Source organism: Ornithodoros turicata, chromosome 3 (genome assembly GCF_037126465.1).
Source record: "Ornithodoros turicata isolate Travis chromosome 3, ASM3712646v1, whole genome shotgun sequence".
In the NCBI taxonomy this organism is placed as follows: domain Eukaryota; kingdom Metazoa; phylum Arthropoda; class Arachnida; order Ixodida; family Argasidae; genus Ornithodoros; species Ornithodoros turicata.
In genome coordinates this window covers 63,873,254-63,895,673 of record NC_088203.1, presented here as the reverse complement: position 1 = coordinate 63,895,673, position 22,420 = coordinate 63,873,254, and the positions used below count along the sequence as shown (strand labels likewise).

The 22,420-nt window shown below is 44.7% G+C and overlaps 1 protein-coding gene across 3 annotated transcripts in view; it reads right to left on the bottom strand.

Moving 5' to 3' along the window:
- LOC135388544 (transmembrane protein 135-like) overlaps positions 1-18,847 on the bottom strand; it is a 297,964-nt gene extending 279,117 nt beyond the window's left edge. For 2 of the 3 annotated variants that reach the window (XM_064618145.1, XM_064618146.1), the window contains exon 1: positions 10,753-10,972. In XM_064618145.1, the coding sequence (XP_064474215.1) occupies positions 10,753-10,914 (162 nt within the window). In that variant the 5' untranslated portion in view covers positions 10,915-10,972. Of the gene's footprint in view, positions 1-10,752; positions 10,973-18,397 lie in introns of those variants that run through there. The other variant, XM_064618147.1, reaches the window with a different exon arrangement.
- Between the last annotated feature and the right edge of the window lie 3,573 nt (positions 18,848-22,420).

Here is a 22,420-nt window from a genome sequence, read left to right as displayed (position 1 = left end):
GCCGGCACCGGGATTCGAACCCGGGTACCTCCCAGTCTCGACGTGACATGGCCAGCACGCTAACCACTGAGCCACGGGAGCTGGTTTTTCGTCAGGCATTGTCCACGAGACTGCAGCCTTGCGCGGCCCATCCACGAGCACGCGACCGTCAGCCTCTTCTTTGCTACAGGTCTCCCGCTGACGGAGTAATCAATGACCGCACTGCATGAGCTTGTTGTAGTATCCCCAGAGCATTACTTTACGTTTACCCAATGGTCTCCCAGTTCCGTCAGGCTCATTCAAACCGTGGGAGAGTACATGAGTCGCCTGTGCGCCCTTGACGAGAAGCCCCAGTCCGCGAACATACCGACAAAGTACTGCGAAGAAACGAAGCGCTTCGTAAAGATCTTTATCCAGTGGTAACATTGTAGATTTTGTTTCAGGTTGCCACCAGTCCCCCAGGCAGTGTGAAAGTCACATCCTTTTCATTGGTAGAACGTTGTGGAAGTTTCGAAAAACGTAAAATGTGCCCATTGCGAGACCCCTGCAGATGATGGCTGCCACCATTAGATTAGTATCATCCGAAAGCTTTACAGGACCTTTCACACGATATAAACTGACTGGGTTCAAGCGCATTTTTCGTCCGCCTACTGTCGCAATACCACGAGTGGTACGCGAAAATTTTGCATGTTCGATCTTAATTATTTCTAAAACGCCAGAATATTTTTCACGATTTATTCCACAGGGGCAGAATTATGCCTGTACTTTGCGCTGCTGGTAAGGTAGGTACCTTTTCTTTTTTTGGTTGAGACGCTGGGCTACACTCTAAATCCTGTCACGGACATGTGCCAGTTAAAAAAGTTCCCTCAGAAAGTGCAGCCGGTACACAGCCGTAACCGTCTGGAAGCAGCCGTAACGGTTATCAAATAGCAAGCACAGCAGCAGCAGCATCGCCAAATTTCAGCAGGTACAAAGCCGTCACGTTGGTATGAAACGGCTTTGTGCCCGCTGAATAATATGTGGGCCTCCTGAACCTTGTACTCGTGTGCTTGTTGAATAATGCGTGTGCCGGCTGAATATGCCTGCCTTCGTTGGAGCGTACTATGTTGTTCCGCGCTCCGCCGGTGAGGAGTGACACGGCACAACGTATTCTCCCGCAGTACGTTCCTTCCCGCTTCCCGCTTTTTTGACGCTGTCTGCGTTGCAACCTCGCCTTTGAGAAGGACGACACCTTGCTTTTTAAGTACAGGTCTCATGTTTGCCAACCTAGCTGTGATGCATCGTACGACGCCTGTGTTTTACTCCGGTTTAACAATCGAAGTACATTCTGTTGCAGACGGTGGACGCATTGCAAATGGCGGCAGGAGAGGATCGGCTGCATCGGTGAAGCGACGATGTACATTAAAAGCGAGGTTAATTGTATTCTTTCGTTATAGGTGACCATGGGACTGTATCGATTGCGAGGAGGTGAGTTACAAAATGGAGTACTATTCCAGCATTAACGTTGGAACAATACCAGCGTGATATTCACTTCGGTTTCTTTACAGGTTGTTTCCTGTCTCAACAATCACGAGTAAGACAGATATCCCACATTGGACACGCTCCGACCTAACCCTGGGAACGAGGCTTAGACGGAAGTGAGCACAGTCTCGAACAACTGCGGGGGGGGGGGATACCTCCCCGGACCCATCCCCCCCCGCGCGTGTAATATGTACTGACCTAACCTAACCTAACCTCACTAAGGAATTTGCAAATTACACCGCAATTTATTACTAGCGTACGCGCGACTTCTGGTTAGCCTTGTTCCCAGGAGGGGGGTCCGATATGGGAATTTTGCAATTTCGAACAATCACACATACGCGTGAAAGATTGCAACTGCTTCTCACACGGAATTGGTGTCTGTTGCCACTTGTTGGACAATTGTTCCTCGGCCATTTCGACTGAGGAACCGTCGTGTTCGTCACTAAGGATCTTCATTGAGCTTTCAGTGCCAGCCAGTTCGAAGTTTCGAGGATTGCGTGTTCGGCGTTTGGAGGACTGCCAGGTGCATCGGATCATCGGATGGGTTGTGTGTCCGTACAAAGTGTGCTCCGTATGTGTGTGTTGGGATTAGTGAACCGTGTATGCTTTCCATTCGGCAAACGATGATGTACTGGATGCAATTTAAAGGTATGTGCAAGCCAATAAAATTTGGTGTTTCATGTTCGATGTGCTTGGAGCATTTTCTTCCTTGCTTTTTCTTTTTTTGCGAAGCGTGGAGGTAATTTTTCTGTTAGGGAACTCGAGAGGCGCAATGTGTTCCGCGTATTAGTGGGTACAAGTAACCCTTCGATACGTCCGGTACACTGTGGCTCCTGGCGTCAGCAGGGATGTCGTAGCAGTTGCTTCAGGGGGCACATGGCACCTGCAGCTTTCGCAGGCAACGCGTGCCCCTTGAAGTCATGTGGCACATTTTTTAAAAAAATGTGCCAGTTGATCAGACGGCACCTATCCGTCATTGGGTTTAGAGTGTACCTTTCAGTGGAGCAATTTTTCCACACAAAGGCGCCCTTCGTATGTTTACGAGCGCGCTTTGCTTCGTAGTCTTTGCTTTGTAATTTATTGCCCAGATGTTGCATTCTGTGCTTATTTTGCACTTATGGTACGTATGTTTATTTTTTCTCTGGAGAAATAAACATAGGCAAGGGCAATACTTTCGTGGGCGCCTTGAACTTGCTATTACGCACTTTCATGGGAGTCACATACGTGCGCATATTCACTATTCTCCCGCACATGTGCTTGAGGCAATGCACATACGCACGCTATGAGGCTGTCGTGCGAGTTAATATTAGGAAGGCAGAACTACGGCCACAGGGGACAGAAAGTTACAACATGTGAGAATACGAATCTGTGGCCGCCTGGTTGCAGCCGTCTCTTAGCTTGTGCGCAATAAGTGATAGTTCCGAAGCTGTGCATGCTACCTTTAATTAGTTTTATGCCCTGTAGCGTTATTTCGGAACCACGATGAGTACTATATACAAAGCCCGTAAGCCTGTGATGACAGTATGTTGCTGCTCTCAAGTATAACACGTTCGCCCTCCACGAGCTGTGTCAGTGCCACCGTGGGAAACAAAAATTTCCGACAGAACAACGCACAACCAAAAACCCTCGTTTCCGTTCGCAGCCTCGTGGACCCTGCCTGACAAAAAAAAATCGCTGCGCGTCTCTAGGGTAAAAATAAAAGATTGTCTCACTTGGCGTCTAAAGTAGAGGCATGACGCCACCTTTTCAAAAATAACCAACAAAATGAAATCGAAGATGGCATTTTTCAGAAAATTGAGATGCAAAATTGGCAATTTTCGCCTACCATGTGCTATTCTCAAGCTAATAACACAGAAAGCACTAGACTGAGAAATATGAACTTTATACAACACGAAAGGCCTTTCAATGTCTTATCGAATGGCACTAAGGTCGTTGTCCTCAGACGTTTCGTCCTGAAGCAAATTGGTAACAAAGTTTGGCCTTTTTGAACGTTTACGCCAAGTTTGGCATTTTTTAACAGAAAATCTGTGACCCTCAGAGTTCTGTGGGTGGCTGTCCACAGAGTCTATGGTGCAGCCTATAATCACAAAAAAAAAACTCCAGTTCCTAGGCATAAAATCAGCGGTACTAGATGCCGTCAAATTCGGTCCAGAAGAAAGCGCGCTCAAGCAGCCTCAGACTTTCCTCCTCTTCATAGCAGAAACTACCCCACGCACGAGCGTCGCACGTGGTGCGATTTGCTTCGTTGGAGCTGTCCTCTAACATATATTTTTTCTGGACGAATTAAAAAATACGACTTTCATCCGTCGTTCGGTTTAAAATGAAACTACCCAACAACAGACTGATAGATGAGGTTTCAGCATTGATCATGATGAAGCACATAAACAGTTTGTGTAAAATTCGTGTTTGACGGCGCCGTGGTGGTGGTGGTGGTTGACGGCGCCGTCTTTTTATGGTGCCGGAGTGGTTCATGCATAATAATGCCTAAAGATATCGAATGCTTATGCTCCAAGGAGATGTCCTTAAAGTATAGCATATTTAGAACTTCAAGGGCAGCACGAACCTTTGAGCGCTCATATTCACAAGTAAGAAGCGTGCCTCATGCACAATCATGCTGGTGGGTTTCAATACAAAATTGTTATTCTGAACTTTTCGTCATTGTTCGTCACTTATTCAGAAAGAGTGCAGCTGAAATACTACTCGCCGTCCTACTAGCTTTAGCTTTGTTCAAAGCTTGCGTGTCTCATACAGGAAATACAGATACACTACATACCAACAGTTTGTGCGATGGGTGTTGCACAAACTTCAAAAAAACAAGAGAATGGTTATACCAGCCTGTGCGGTGAACAGGATACGCAAAGCCTTTCCCATAGTAACTACTACATGCTTTAAATACCCAAGATACTACGTGGAGGTACGTCTTACCATAATTTCCCAAATTTCGTTCACATTGACGAAAAAGTGGACTCAGTATATGGACAGCTTGTGTTTATAAGTAACTTAGTCCAGTACAGTTCATGGTCAATCATGCCATACTATACGGATATTCAGACTAAACAGCATTTGAAAAAAATTTCAGACACTTTATAACCCATATCAATTGATATTGTGTACCTTGCATGTAGAATGTCATAAAGCTGGTGCTATTAAACATATTTGTAACTTGAGTTGTCCAGTATGTGAAGACAAAAATTGATTGCCACATTAGCTGTAGTCATATTTGTACTTCATGGTGTTCTAGCATGACAAAAAACAACATGAGCACATGTTTTAAAACTTTTGTGAGCCACTTTGTCAATATCCCTTTTGCAAGCGTTTGCATTGTAAGAGATTGGGCTCGTTAGCCAGCTGTAGGGCTCGAACCCACATTTTCTGGATTACCGATCCAGGGCTCTTACCAGAGCTAAGCTAACACGCCTCTCCAGTGACTTCCATGGGTGCGTCACCTGAAGGATGACATCAACCCTCAGATGATGCACCTGATGAGGAACTCACAGGTACAAAACCTGCATAATAAATATGTAATAACCTCAAAGAGCTATTATATATAATAACTAGGGCATGGAACTCCAATAGCAGATGGTCAAGCAATATAACACAGGTAATCTTGCATTACTATGTATTTCCCAAAATGCTGAAAACAAATTGATAGAATTACTCCAATTAACTGCTCAATTTCTCACCTTAGATACATTTTTAGCACTCTGTCTTTCATGTTTCAACATATACATGCATCAAACCTGCAGAAGCTTGTGTGTAAGAAGAGTCGCACACCTCATGTGCAACTGGCAGGTCTAAGTGGTATTGAGATGTGTCCACTGCTTACGCATGCTCATCAGCTGTAGATTCCTTTAAAGGGCACAAAAAATTGTTGTTAGTAACAACTTCACGCTATATGCCACATTTATAAAAGAAATTGATCCCGTACCTGACAGACAACTGTCAACAGCATTGCAGATGTCTTCCTCACCTGCATCCATGATGTCATCACCCTAACATTGTTAAAAAAAGCCATACAAATTTATGAGAATCTCATTTCATAGCAAATTAAATGAGGCACGAAGGCATCAGCCTGATGATGTGCCTGGCACCAAGCATGCGATAACTGAGATATTACCACTTCGAGCATACAGCAAATTACAATCACATAAATAAAATACACAATTGCACCAAGCTGTGCACATATTCACACACACACACACGTACACACACATACATACACACACAAAGAACATAACAGAGTGGCCTGTCTCTAATAAGACTTGAACAAGTTTCTGTAACTCTGTTTTGAAACTGGACACAGGAAGGCCATTTCCGATCAGCTGACCAAATTTGTTCGGAAAAGGAAGGGTGTCTCCTGACTTCCGTAGTTGGTCCGTAGCAGTGAAACTTCGTAAGGTGGCACAGTGATGGATTTCATACCGTAATGGCAAGTCTTTGGGATGGCGCTAAAAGATCCTGAATTTGCAAGGCGATTGTGTGTAAATGTCTAATTTCCAAGTGAACACTTTGTCTACTGTAAGTATTTGCATGTCTTGAAGGAGCTGAGGGGCATTGCACCTGGAGACATGGTTGTCGTACACCAGGCTGTTTTTTTGGTGCACTGCAATTTAACGTATAGTTGCCCTCAGTGGTGTTTCCCCAGATTAGACAACAATAGTAGCTTGGGGTAAACTAAGGATTTCAACTGGGTTGGTTTAGAATACAGAACCCTCCTTTAGTGTGTGCAGTATGCTGCATATTATAAGGAAAACAAATAGAATAAAACTTGTACCTGATCCCTGCCTTGTATTTCCAACATTTGGTTCCACATCTTGTCCAAAGAAGTCATAAACTACATTGGTGCACATTGCTGTGACAATTAAAATGTTACACCTAGATGCGGACACCACAGCTTCATTTTACGTACTGTGGATGTTGCATACTGCATTGGCATGGCTGCATTCTGAACAACACACGGAATTGTACAGTATATCTCTTGATTTAGTGCGTAAACATCAATCGGTTTCCATCTTTTTTTTCTTTGTTGCGCAAATGATATCCTAACATCTGTATGCCACAACATCATTCTCACAAGCCGAGTAATCACTGTATAAATTATACAGAAGACACTAACCTCGTCACGTCCAGATGCAACCGTCTTGGAAGATAGATTCAAGGAAGGCAATGCGGACTGCTGTAGGCGGATGTTTTTCGTACTCAAACCCAGTTGTTGCTCATGACGGGTCACTCTCATAGTCTGCATTCTTCAAATGCGATTGGCAAAATCTGCACTTCTCTACGGCGCTGTCAGGACACCCTCCAATACTGTCGTGTCAAGCCATAGCTGCCGCTGTGGTTGAACGCGCAGTATCGTGTGGAACTAAATGCCCGCCGAGAAATCTCGCTTTGACGACACAACCGAGAGGCATGTCAAATGAAGTCCAACAGTGTACCTCGATAAATTGATCGGTTGTTCGAAAAGATATAAAAAAAGAAAACTTTGAAATACACACACTGTGAAACGGCGCACTAAATCCCGAAAGTCGTCGTAGCTAGTTCCGCTTTCCACGGAAGTCGCTAATTGGATTATCGCAGCTATAAAACAGGACGCAGGTGTCGAAGTATGTACAGGTCCCGACAAAAGTTTACGGAACACGCGAGCGGTGTATTTCCTCCTCGGTACGACACCCTAGCGGCAAGCGGAAGCTGGCGAAATCAGGCCAGTTCACTGCCTCAGAGGGGTGGACGACTGCGCTCTTAGCGACACACAGCAGTAGTTTCGGTATGATTACTATTGTATGTGCCCGCGAAGTGAGTTGGATTTTACTGTTGAGCTCGTGAACAACTCGTGACTCACGTCAGTTGTTTATCAATCAATCGATTATCAATGTCAGCGTCAATTGTTTATCAGCTGGTCACGCGTCGTCCATAATAAAGCAACTGTTTACAAGATACCTTTCTTTCTCTTGTCTACGTATCATGGCTTTCCAATAAAAGCAATACACCGTAAAGTGTTGCCACCATGATTCATCCTTGTTATCACGATGATAGCGGCGAGCTCCCTGTCTCAAAAATCATTGAATCACGTGTTATTGGCGAGCACAACAGTAAAATCCAACTCACTTTGCGGCACATACAACAGTAATAATAAGGAAACTACCGCCGTGTGTCGCTAAGAGCGCAGTCGTCCACCCCTCTGAGTCAGTGAACTGGCCTGATTTCGCCAGCTTCCGCTTGCCGCTAGGGTGTCGTACCGAGGAGAAAATACACCGCTCGCGTGTTCCGTAAACTTTTGTCGGGACCTGTACATACCTTTCCAGACATTGTGACAACAGTGTATTGGCGTAAAAATGTTGGTTCTTGCAGAAAGTTGTTGTAGTAGTGCTTGATCACGGGACGGCATTCTGCGCGCTGATTGCATGGCCGACTGCCGTCATCCCAGTGGGATGACCAGATGAGTTTTCTATATATGCGTACGTTTTCTTGGTTTGACGCTAGGTGTGCCAGCGTCGGCGTGAACCGCGATGTTTAAAATTCGAGTTTACGAAAACTACGAGGTGTTGAGGCATGCATTTTCGTATGTGATGTTCCTTTTGTGTATTCTATCGGTAGCCACTGCGGAAAAGTCCCTCCAGCTTCTGGTCAGAGGCCCTTTAAGAGCAACATTATACAAGCGTGGGCTACTGATCGTGGGATCCAACTCAAGTACATTTCCCCCTACCACCCAGAAGCAAATGGGCTGGCAGAGCGGACCATCAGAAGCATTAAGCAATACATGGCCTGTATCCTGATTTCCAAGGTGGTTGGAAGTGTTGCTTGGAGGCTGCGGTTGGTCACCACAATCGTTCGTCTAGTGCGGCGTTAGGATGTTCTCCGCTTTTTGCCCTCACTGGAAAGCCGACCATTCTACCGGCAGACTACACATTGCAAATTAGTGACAAGTTTTCTTTAGTGGAACATCAGAAAAGCCAAGAACAACAGCAGTCGTACCGAAATACGATGAAAAGAACTTTGACAGACGGCATGTGTCAACAATCCCACCCGTCGCCGTTGGCGACTCCGTCATGATATGGAAAGGGCTGCCTGGACACCAACAACGTCTAACGGGCCCTTTTTTAGTTGTTAAAACAGCTTCCCAGTGTGGTGTGCTGAAAACCATCGGATACCCCAACGATGAGGGAAACATGGAGATCGCTGCCATCAAGAATGTCGTCCCTTACCATCCCCGGAGGGAAGGTTCTCAAAAGTGAGGGAGTCTGTGGAGCGACGAGGAGGAAGACGGGGAGTTCGAGGAGTTTGGGGTTCCTTTTTAGAGCTCGGAAATACAGAGGATGGTTTGACTGACTGACTGTCTGAGTCTGTTTCCCTTGTTGCATTGAAAACACTTTACAAAATACCTCGCCAGAAACAGTTGTACTGCCACCCACCGACGTATATTTCAAGAATCGATCACTGCTTCAATGTTCAGCCACTCCATGCACGCGCTTAAACACTCCCCATTATTAACGTCAATCCATTACTGGAACTTGCTCCCGCATTCTACTGTGACCGTAACTGACCCTGTGAAAGTTTGAATGTTATGTGAAGAGGAATACTACGGGCGTAACTGTATGTTTTCTTTTACAGCGACAGCTGTTAACGGCTCAGTCTCGTGAAGATCTTGTCCCATATGTCGCATCGCCAAAACACACAAGAGAAGAAACGAAGAAGAAGAAACGCGTCGTGATGGTGTCCATGTACATTTCCCCCAACATGTCCCTTGCCAAGATACATGCGTTCCTGGCTGAAACTTACACCAGTGAACGAACCTATATCCTGTTACCCTCATCGGTGACTTGAGCGTGGACCCCAATCGCAACGGTGTCATCCTCCAATGGATGCGAGAATTTTTCGATTTCTACCTCGTGTTATCTACCCAAGAATCCACCTGCAGAAGCGGAGGTTGCCTCGACGACGTCCTTCTGAGGGACGTCACTTATGGTGCACTCACTTGTACTGTCTCCAAATGCTACAGTGACCATAAGGCACACCTTACGGTCCTTCAACCCTTCAACCCTGTCGTTGATTTGATGTACCATATCTGCAAGTTTTTTTTTCAATGCATTACTGTGTGTATTTTTGTGTTATTGCGTTTCTTTCATGATTTGTCCCACCTTGCCTTACTCGTGTAATGTGCTTTTTTAAGGACGCCTTTGAGGTATTAAAATGAAAATGAAATGAAATTAAGGAAATTGCACATTTCAAGGCATGCATGTCACAAACTGTAGAATTTTAAACTAACGGACGTTGCAGTTCCCACAGTTGGCGGCACATAAATGGTTCCTATAGACATGAGCAACAATTAACCATGCCAACTCGGCCCAAGATGGCATTCATGCTCGCATTTGTATGGTGCCTTTCAAACGTGTTTATATAAGGAAAAGGACTGCTTGTCACGTCTTTAGGTATCGCGCCTTTGTGTAATATTTACCAGACTATTGTACCATCTTTTGCCTACACCAATTTATCCTGGACACACAAAATGTCGCGGATATCACAAATGGCGCATCTTACCGGATCAAGTTGTGAAAGCTGAGTGGTGCGATAATTTTGGTATGCAAAATTAGTTTTCCCTCAATTTCTATCAGCTCACCTTTTACTGATTGCGATCTTGTTATTTATTTTTTTCAGTGCTCTATCTATCGTGTTCAAGAACAATAACTCGAAAAGCCTACGAACGAAAGAATTTAGTTTACATCGCGTAGTAAACGATATCATCCAAAAACTAAATCATGAAATTAGTCATAACAAGAATCATGCCGAAAAGTAATGACACGCAGGTGTGGGAGGTATGTACAATTCACAAATAGTGGTGTTGCGATAGCTGATAGGCCAGCCAAGCGTGGATGCGGGTTCCATACCCGTGAACATCATGTGTGCCTTCCATCTTTAATGAACTCGCTGCAGCCAAACGACTCAAGACGGTTATAGCCCTCTTGGCAGTTAACGGAGATTAGGCACGTGTATGACAAACGTTACATATAGTGTGAAGAGGCCCATCGATACATTTGCGAACAAGAGCGGTCTTGTTATCACGACCAACTATAGGCGAGTGTGCCCCTACCAACGATGTAAAAAATTTCACTCTTATTGGAAACGAGTCATTATGTTATTCATGAAACTGTCGCGTGTCCCGCAGAAACATCTGTGAACGGAAGCTATAGTAATCCGTCGGCATCGAAGGCACGCGCGTGGACGGCATAGGTCAATGAACGTGCACTGCCCCCTTACCGTGTAGAGCGGGACGTAGATCTTGAGCGATTCCATAAAGGCATTCAAACCGACCAGGACGCTTGCCTCGGCACAGTGCGGTGTCCACGTGTGTCCGATTTCGTAGCAATTATAATGCATTTCATACTGCATCATCTCCGCTAACTTACTGAACACTGCCATCGCTACAATCCCGTAGACACTACACGGCAATTGCCGAGCAGGTAGGAACGCAGCTTTCGTCGGCCACTTTCCCGGCCGGTTTGTTTGTCTTTCCACGCATGCGCAGTAGAGCGGCGAGCCTGTTCTGCGGGAGTTTGTCGCCTCGAGGCCTTTGAGAAGGAAGTGGCAAAGCGCGGTAATTTTTAACTTGTCTCGTGACATAGATAGACGGCAGGGAGTCCAGCTTTCTGTACGTAAATATAATTCGCAGATTAAGTGTTCCAGCGGCTTTCCGAGGTTCGCCAACCTTCCCTCACTGAGCGTTGCGAATGAATGGCTACTAAACATCGTGAAACGTAGCGAGGTTCAAGGGTCAGTTCTCATTCGTAAACCTAGCAGAATTGCACCCTCTACTAAAACAAAATAATGGAATACTGCACTCAAAAGTTGAGCAGTACTAGCGCATTTGAAAGTCACATATTATCACCGGTTCAGCAACACTCTCTATAGAGATTGTTAGTAACTGTTGATAGCGTGGCCTTCGAACTACTCTTTCTGCAGCACCCAATCAACGAATAAGACACGCACTCTGCCATTAGGTCCGGTAGCTTCACTCTGACGTCATCAACGCTCTGCGAACATTCTCTAACGTAACGCACTCATCAGCTACTTTCCGCTACCGTATATCCTTTTCTCTCGGGTATCTCGTTTCTCAATGGGTCTCAAGACGATGTTATACGCTCCCTCAAATAGCCAGCATGCAGATAAAATACACAGCTTGCATCCAAGATGATTCTGTTGCTCAATTATGTAGGTTCATGTTCTTCAAGTTCAGAGTGTGCGTATTTAAGGCATGATTTAATTCACACAGCACACATGGTGCATTTAAAGGGGTCAAAACGCCCCAAGATGTGTCATATAAGTACGTATGACGTATAATACTAAATAAATAAATAAATACGTACATAGAGGAAGTGGATAGACGTGCATAGACTCTGCATAGACGTGAACCTGCATTGCAAGTTTTACAGCAAACGGAATTATTGACGTGTAGAAACTTGGCACCGTGAATACAGAGATTCATCCGGCTCAATCCCTTCTCCATTCTGTCAGCCAGACAAGGCTTCTTTTACAAGGGGTCACGGGGAGAATGGGTCACTTATGTAGAGCTGTCATGAGATTATCCCTGTAATGGTAATCCGTAGGTAGTCATGAGGTTATCTCTGTAGAGGTAATCTTCGTAACATTTACGAAGAAAGCATCATGGCATATCTAAAAAATGCCGAACCTTGTAAAACTAATCACTTTCAAATTAATTGCCTGATACCGCCACAAAACGGGTGCGAAAAACATTGGTGAGGATGTGCGCACTTTCAGATTTCCAACTCATTTTATGACGAAACAAATGTAAGATAATGCATAACAACAACAACAACAACTTTATTGCGAGATGGGGAGTTTCGACGCCAGGGGCGATACTCAGTGCTCCACATTATGCACTATCTTACATCTATTTCTGTTTCGCAAACGTTAAGTAAAAGGAAAACCTAAAAATACGCGGAATACAAAGGAGAGATTTCTGCCTGATGGTCAAGTAAATTTAAAGGGTCCCTGACTAGAAGCTGTGGGGGGTACTCCGCAGTTGAAATGATAACGAACACAGAAACGATTCTACATGCAAAAACGAGTGTGTTAAAACCACGGTGTCGAAACGAACCCGAACCGAAAACCGTACGCGATTTTTGCACGAACCGAACCGGAACCCGAACCGAAATTTTCATGACGCTGTTGAACCCGAACCGGAGTAGAACTGGAAAAAATAATAGCGGTAACCGGTTCGCAACGAAACGGTTCGGACATAAAAGATGTCAGCATAAGATTTCAAGTGCCTCTCAATCCTTGAACGAGGACACAGTGGTCTCCATATCATGGATTTAGCAAATTTTCACCTAGCACTCAAAACGAGGACTTATAGTAAGTATGCTTTCAGCGACTTTTTTTTACAGTTGAAGTGGTTGAAGCGCAGTTGTCATTATGAGCGTCGCGGCCAGCGCCCCACGCACGTGCTGCGGTGTATGTCTGCTCTTCAGAGAAAAGGCGCCATGCGCACGCTTGTTAAACGCTGGGTTTCCAAGTAAACGCCGTCCTCTGATAGCAACTGCTGTATTTTGCCATAGTCATGATTTAGTTGTTGTTGTTGTTTGCTGTATTTTCCGAAAGGTCAGTGGCCTGGCATTGTCCACTGAAGGAAGCAGGAATGGAGTAGGCCAGTTGTGTAGCTCTATAGGACGAATATGTGATTAAGCAAGCGCCTAACATTTCCCTTACACGTGAGCAGTAAAAATTAAACGAGTCAGAAATATGACAAGTGGAGAAGGAGCATACGCAAAACGGTGCCTGTATGATTGGTCGTGGTTTGGAAAGTAAATATAGTCCTGCTTACTGGTAGTGCAATTGTGTTGTGACACATTGCCTTTGCGTTGTGGATTAACTAGTACACTGCTGTGAGCTCGGACACAGCACGGCTGGCAGATTTATTTTCGACATGCTTCAGTACGGTTTCAGATCTATTCACACTGCGAATGCCGTGTGCTGGCTCAGTACCGTTGTCTATGTAAATTTATGTCTATCTTATTTGATTTCCTTTAAGTGTATCTTGCTGGCATTGCGCGTGTGAAAAAAGCGGTTGTGGGAAGACAGTAGCAGGAATACACCGCTTCAACAGCGTGGACCTATTTGCCCTATTTGCAAGCGTTAATTCATTTCTCCTTTCTCTCGCTAAACGGTGTATCCGGACACTAAACATGTCAATGCTCACAACAGCAGTAAGCTATTGGCCACGCATTCCCTGATAAAAGCAGTTTTATGGGATATATAAAACGGAAGTGTTGAACCGGTTTGCGAACCGTTTCTGAAGCGGAACTGAAGCGGAACGAAATCCAAGCAACGCGAACGCGAACCCGAACAGATCCCATATTTTTTTGCGGTTCGACACCCTGGTTAAAACCTCTTAGTTTCCCTGAAATCGAATTTTAAACATCGGAGTTCATTAGACCACTAGCACACAGTAAAAACTCGAAGTTGTTGTTGCCCGTTCTTCTCGACCCGAGTGACGGGGGACGGATTCGCGATGACGATGCGCACGAAGTGTCCAAATTCTTCTCCGCCGCTCCGGGTTCGATGATGGGGTGGTTTGGAATCTGCTCGGTGGGCACTGATGACGGTGATACGGGCTTTATTCACTGGGGACTATGGTACATATGGATATTTACAAGATTTACACACTGGACTGGATGTTACATGTTCCGAAGTTCAGCTCCCCTTCTTCTTTCCGCCGCTGCGGCCGCTTAAAAGGGTGACAGATGGGGCCACAACCCCCGCTGAAGGCTTCCAATCGGGCGCCCTGGGTCCAAAGGGTTACACGCAGCTCGTGGTTGGCCCAGTTTAAATACTTGTCCAGACGAGAACCGCCCAATTGCACACTCTCTCCACGCGATTTACGACCAACGTGTCGAGGTGTCAACCCGTGCACGACCTAACTTTGGTCAGTGCATGCCTCCGGCGCCCAGATTTATGGCCGTCGCGACGGATCGAGTTGCCTTGAGGACTCCCGCTCCCCCTGCACCTGCAACGATGGCATTCCCTCTCCCCACTGACAGTACCAGTCGGGCCAACCCTCGCCCCAGGCTCGTTAAGAAAATGAGCAAACATCCCCCAACAACACCAGATGTGGACGGATGATGCCAGATGTTACAATTTTGACAAATATAACATACAATCCTCATAATGGTCATGCAAACACAACTCAATCCTTTACACCTCCCATCTCAAGAATGTGACAGTGCGCTTCGTCCTGTCACAGTCCACTCACAAAAACGATTGCCCGTACATACAGTTGTACAGGGTGTCCCAGAAAACGTGTCATTGAATTATAATTAAAAAACTACGCCACCTAGAATCATGCGATTAACGGCATTTGTTCTTGTTAGGTATCGTAAGTTTAATTATGTAAATATTTGCAAACTGAACTCGGAAATTTGCCAAGGGTCACTTTTTTACCCCACCAATATGAAGAGATTGCCGAATTCACTCAAATTCATGATAATTGACAGTGATATTCACGAGCTATCCCATCGGAAAAAATAGCCGAACATCGTGCTTTTCGGAGCACCGGGCCATCACGCGCGATGACTTTTTGAGCGCAATCGCTCTCAGTCCCACGAAAGGAGGTTCCAAAGCCAGCCCACAGAGTGATAGTAGAAAAAGTAACAGTTCCTAAAATTGGGAGAGGGAAAGCATTATCCCAGCGAAAGTCTGATGCGATAAGCCATGCCTGTGTTATCACTTTCTGCGATGCCTGGGTAGGCTGGGTTTCCAACCTCCTTTCGTCGGACTGACAAAGATTGCGCTTAAAAATTCATCGAGCGCTGTCCTGTGGGAGCTCCGTAGAGCATGATGTTCGGCTATTTTTTCCGATGGGATAGCTCCTGAATATCTCTGTCAATTATCATTAATTTGAGTAAATTAGACTCGCTCTTCACATTGATGGGGTAAAAAAGCTACCATTACTTGGCACATTTCCGACTTAAGCTCGCAAAACTTTACATAATTAAACTTAAGGTACGCGACATTCACATCAGGAGGTGGCAAAAACCCAGTAAGAACAAATGCCGTAGACCGCATGACTCTAGGTGGTGTAGTTTTTTATTATAATTCAGTGACACGTTTTCTGGGACACCCTGTATATGCACTAACAATACATATATTGCACTGTGTATCGTATAGCATTGCACTAAGCCATGAAAAAACAAACAAACAAAAACAAAAACCAGGCGCAACTGAGGAGATCATTGGCATCAACTCAGGACCCAAATGCTGGACGTGAATCTCCACCCTACGCTGACATGGAAAGTGCGTCTGCATTAGCGTGCTTGTCATCCTCTCTGTGAATAACGGTAACATTGTATCGTTGGAGCGCAAGAGCCCACCTGGTGAGTTTCGCACCATGCGGGGTCGTTGTAGTTAGGTATGCAAGTGGGTTGTGGTCTGACACCACATGCACCCTGGCCCCAAAGAGCCAATGGTCAAACTTCCCTAGGCTCCAGATAACGGCAAAAGCCTCTCTTTCGATGGTTGCCTTCCTCGACTGTGTTTCCGTGAAACAATGGCTGGCAAATGTGACAGATCGTTCCTCGCCGTCGTCACCCATCTGCGAAAGGCAGGCAATGGCTGCTACAGCCGATGCATCCGTAAACAGCCAATACGGTTCGCTGGGAGAAGGCGTGGCCAGCCCTACGGCGTCGCACAACCGCCGTTCTTGGAATTTGGAATGCCCTTTCCGCATCCTCCGACCACGGGACACGAGTCGACACCTTTTTCCCGGTCAGTTTTGGGAGAGGTTCTGCTATCTCCGCGTAGTTCGGCACGTATGCCCTGTAATGGCCGCACAGCCCCAGTACGCTTCGAAGTTGACGCTTTGTTTAAGGGCTCTTCAACTGTTGAATAGCCGCAATTTTGTCTGGATCCGACCACATGTCCCAAGTACTTAATGCTACATTGCGCTATTTGACACTTCCCCAGGTTAGCCGTGAAACCCGCACTTCGCAAAACGCCGAGAACCGTCCTCAGGTGTTCCAGGTGCTCCGTCCATGTGCTCGAGAATATGGCGATATCATCCAAATAAGCGCACGCGTAGTCCTGGTGCGACGTCAGGAGCGTGTTCCTTACCCTTTGAAACGTTGCCGCCCCATTTTTCAGTCCAAAGGGCATAACCTGCCAAGCAAACTGACCGAAATGGGTCACGAGGGCTGTCATATCCTGGCTGTTAGGTGCCATCGGTATCTGTCAATAACCCCGTTTGAGGTCTACGAGGGTTATGAATCTCGTGCGCCCTACTCGTACCTCCTCTGATGGGCCATGGCAAAACCGTCGCCTACGGTTCCTGCGTTTAACTGGCGGCAATCTACGCATAATCGAATTGCGCCGTCCTTTTTTGCTACGCACACGACGCGGTGAACAAAAGGTGTTCGTGAATAACTTGAGTCAACGGAGGTGCCTTAATTTTTGTAACCAGCATACGGTAATCTCAAAGTGTAACGAAATAAGATTATAATTTCAGGAACATCCACATTGATTCGCGCACATTCCTAGACAACGATTTGCCATGCAAAAGCTGCAAGAGATGTATCTAGACATAATACTTCAAGTACTTTGTTTTCACTGGTCTTTGAATACCCTGGAACCTAAGAATGACATTTTCAAGGTCTTAAAAACAATCAGAACAACTGAAATCAGAAGTGTGAGAAATGAATGGCACCCTCTGTTGTATTTGTTTGCATTCCTTTCTCTCCTATGATATTCGCATTCAGAAATCCCCAAGTACATTTATTAACAGGTCACTCTTTATGCTGAGCACCTGCGCCAGGAAGAGGTCTAAAATTTACGGTACCAGCTACTTCATTGTATGCAATGGTACCCTTGCACCTATTTTTACAGCGTATAAACATTGTGCTGAAATATGACATCGCTACAACTTGCATCCTGCGCGACATTGCATTAAATGTGCTTGCAGTAGTAATAAAATTGCTTGCAGTTCTGCAGCGTTGTTTCTCCCTCGCGTTCAAGTGAAAAGGCAAAAAGAACGCTCCGAGACTTACTGTCACACAACCATTATTTCGGAGCCATGTCCTCATACCAAATGGTCACGAGCGTGCCTTTGAAAACTATAGCGGAGTAGTAATCGAATAATACAACTTAACGAGCAACTTGACACCTTCCTCCTCTCTCACTCCTCAATTTTGCAATTTCCAACCCCACCCAATTTTAATTTTTTTATTTTTCGATTTTTCCGCTTAAAATCGCTGATACACGCATAAGAATGCGATAATAGAGCGTAGAATATAATCTTCAATAAATAAATTCAATTACTATTCATTCCAACGAGAAAGAGAGAGGAGGAAAATATCAAATTATCGTTAAGTTGTATTTTTCTATAATGAGACACATGAAAAGAAGCGCACATACGCATAAAACACTTTCTAAACTCGTTTAATAATTCAAGTCATTACTATACATATTCAATTCATTAATGTGTCTGGTTCGGTAACAGCATCAGCCCATGGGCGCCGCCATTTGCAAAGCGTCACACCAGGCAGGCTGGAAAGCATCACGTCAGATGGCAGCACCGCTGTCATCATGGGGACTTCCGTGGATTGCACAAAGAAACAAAACAAAAAAGTGCTAACGAGGAGAAAACGCGCGCGAAAACAGGCACACGCAAGATTTTCACTACCGCGAACATGTGCGGGCATGCACCGACGAGAATTGCAACAAGGGAATAGCAAACATGTTTGGGCATGTATGGACAAGAATAACAAGGGGGAGACTTTCTGCTAATCGCAACAAGGTAAATCGCAAAACATACACTACTCCAATACACGCTGTCAAGTAATCCCAGTTAGGGGGTAAACGGGACAACAGAATGAGTATTAAAACGACAACTTACCGGCACCGAAGTATTTCCACACATATCACTCAGTCAAAGACAGTCGCTCGTCACGAAATCCGTGGCGAGGAGAGCACCAACAGCATGACCGCCACTCAGAGATCCACCCGAAGCAATGAAGCGTCCGTTGATTTCTCCTCCAGGGCATCAGGAGCTCTGCACTGTTATTGGTCGTGACGTCATCCGTCCCAAAGGTCGTCCAGACAGGAGAGCTTCGCAAATCTCCCTCTGTTATTCGTTAAATACATTAACCAATTATGACGTCACTGTTTATGGAAATCTTGCATTAAAGTGAAATCCAGACGGGTGCGCACCTACACCACAACCGTTGCCCTAGCTTCCCCTGCGAGAATAGTCCACCAGACACCGCGCTGTTTGACGTCATCATTTCCTCCCATTGTCTGAGGCTGCTCCTGTGAGCACCCAACCACCGCCCCAACGGTCAACGTTTCAAAGTTCGCTCTTGCTATCAGGACTGAAGAATGCGCGCCAGACAGGATTGCTTCATGATCCCAGGTATTAATCGAATTTACATCGCCATATTATTTTCTTTACTGCGCTATTACTGATTTTCATTCTTACATTAAAGATAACAAAAACTACTACTAGTACAAAAAAATGCCCTTGCTCCTGTTACTGAAGATCATATGAAATTACTCTAATTTTTAACAGTCATAAATTATATTCACTCCCCCCCCCCCCATTAAGGGAAACACCATCCCCATTCATGCCCAAAGGCTGAGAAAAAAAAATAACTGAGCCTTGCAATTAAGCGCTATTTCCTCGAAGACTTACCAAATGACTAAATAAACGTATCAAAAAGCGCCTTTTCTACTTTCAATCATTAAGAACCATATCAACACTTTTTGTACAACAATTCAAGAAACTACTGATCATCGCTCTCTTCATGGACGCTGTTGCTTCTGTCTAAAATAACTGTCCCTATTGAAGATGAGAAAATAATAAGCGAGCCTGGACCACTCAAAGTGATCAACAGGCTTACTCAATGCGCGAAAATCATCTTTTCTTTCTGATTTTGCTATTTAAAAGTAGCGCACTATCCACAAAACGCGATCTCAGTTGTCTCGCGACGTAAACCCCCAATTATTATTATTATTATCCATAAAGCGCGCCAAGTTTTCCTCAACCCCCATTTCTGCATGCTACATGATGTGTCATGCAGTGACGCAGGGCAAGAATGAATCAATTTAGCCTATGAAATGCATTTTCACCATTCCGTTTTGCAGCTTGCTTCCATGAGGAGACACACAACCCTCCCTTTTTTGTTAACGTTCGCTATGAACTTTAAATATTATTACTTGAAATGCAAAAAGTTGTAGCAGATTCGTCTCACAGAGACGGAAATTTGCATTCAACGCTCAGATACCCAATTTTCTGCGCTACGGCTGCAAAATTAAGCACCATCATCAACACATATGTCATAATGCGTGTCATGCCTTATGAAGCAAAGTGCCTACTGCCAACCATGACAGAACACATACACAAACACACACTCCCATTTCTACTGTCCGAAAATTATTGAACCGCGTAATAGTACGCACCCTGAGTTTTACCAGGAAATCTAAACTTGAACAGAGCTACAAGCCCGACAAAAGCTAACACTGACAAACAACAACTGAAAAACAACAATTAACAAACACACTCATTCGTTTCGGCTGTCTGAATTCGCGCTAAATGCGTGAGCGATTCCAAGAGCAAGCACCCGTTTGAAGAAAGCCTAACAAATGTAGCTCAACACAGCCCTCGCCACAATAGCCGGGTGGGAGGTGGCATGATTCACAAAAAACGACTTCTCTTTCTGATTTTGCTTTTAAAACACGGTTAACTAGCAATTAAGCGCTCCAAGGTTTTCTTACTTCTCATTCCTTCCTGCGACTTCCGCGTCCTGTCATGCAATGAAGCATGGCAAGAATTAGTAACTTTAGCATACGAAAGTCATTTTCACCATTCCATTTCGAAATTTGCTTCCATGAGCATGCACACAACCGTCCGTTTTTTGTTCACATTGGCTATGAAAATCCAATAATCACACTTACTTCCAATAAATTGCAGTGAAATCCAGATTCGATTCACGGAGACGATAATTTCTACCCTCTTAAAAAAAAAGAAATACGACGCGAAGCAGATGATTATCCTTGCGATAAACATTTCATTGCGGTGGCATTAGGATATATTCAGAAAGGTATCGTATTTGTGCAAAGTGAGTCCAAGGCATGTTGATGGGCGCGCATTGCAATGATGTTGGGATGACAGTTTTGTGAGTGCCATTAGCAACTTACCTATTTAGTGAAAGGTCGTATGCTTATGAACACATGTCAACTGGTTTGGTTTAAAAATGGTGAGAGCTACAGCGTGTAGCGAATGATGTTCACATTTACCCGTTCCACTCTATAGTATTCTTGCAAAATATATGGGTGCAACGAAATAAAAGCTAAAATAAGTGAATTCCCTTCTGTATCATAATTGCTGCGCAAAAGCTCGGCACCGTTTTCTCTTGGATGTATAGCGAACATGCATTCCTTTCTTTTTTTGTTACGATTATTATAGCATACTAATGAATACATGCAATCTCGTTTGATTTAAAAATGGCTTAGAGGTGCTGTGTGTATAGCGGATGCAGATGTATTCTTTGCTCATTTGCTTGGCTCACTCTGTAGTAGTGTTTCAAAATATTTTTGTGCAAGTGAATAAAGCAAGATACAACGAATTCCAATTCTGTGTTATTCATCTCTTTTTATTACTGCATGGAGCTCGACGTCTTTCTGTACGCAATGGCAATGTTCATTTGTGAGCTGCTTTATTTGTTTTTAGCTGGCGTCGTCTGCGTGGAAGTTCCTATTACATCCGGTGCGAAGACGCGCTGTCCTTTGTATCACTGGCATATGTGTGTTTCGTATTTTGTCGTTGGATAATTATTGACCTGAGGAATAATGTGCACTTTTGTGGTTGGGAAGACACTTTTGAGAGTTTGAATAGGCGACGCTCGTTGTGTGTATGAAATATGTGTGTGGGCGTGTGTATTTGTGAAGCTAGAAAGTCACTTGAAAAGTAAGTAAGTAATCTCCGCATTGTGTACGCCTTTTCGTGTGAAAGAAAAGTACTGTAGCGCGATATTGATTAACAATAAAGTTCATCGCGTTTTCTGGAAAGAGATGGGTGCAGGGTGGCCTGCAAGCAAGGTGAAGTGATTGCTGTGGACGCGCTATTTCACCAGGATTCGAATCGATTTTTACGTGCCTTCCACGCGGTCTTCACAGCGAAGGCTGCATCAAGCAACAACAACAGCAAGAACCGGAGTGCTTGTTCTTATCTTGGCACTCACTTGACGCGAGTTCAGACAGTATCAGTGCAAGCGTGTGTTTGTCAGTTTTTTTTGTTTAGCACGTGCATTTGTCATGCCCATTGCTGTGCTCAATCTGAGTTTTCGGGGTAAAATTCAAGGTATGTGGTATTATGCTGTTCAAGAAAAATTCACTGCTCACTGAATATGTCAGCCCTTGTTTTGCCGGGGTTGCTCCGTGCCTCATTGTGTACAGTTGAGTTCTGTTAGAAGAAATGGGTGTGTTTGTTCTGTGTTTTGTCATGTCTGTCGGTATGCACATTGCTCGATAAGGCATGACAGGAACTATGAACTTGTTGAAGGTGCTTACTTTTTGCAGAGATAGAGCTATTTTGCTATTTGAGCAAAATGCGGGTATCTGAGCGCTTAACGCAGAGGGTAGAAATTCCAGTCCCCGCGAGACGAATCTGCAGTAATTTGTTGCATTTTAAGTAATAGTGTTTAAAGTTCATGCGTTCTGTGAAGTTGTGAACAAACAAGGGAAGGGATGTGCCTGCTCATGAAAGCGAATTGCGAATCGGTATCGCAAAATATTTTTTTGTGTGTGCTAAATTTAGCAATTCTTGCCCTGCTTTATTACATGATAGGACGCGTCATGTAGCAAGCAGAAATGGTATGTGCGAAAAACTGTTTAAGCTACGTTTTTAAAGCAAAATCAGAAA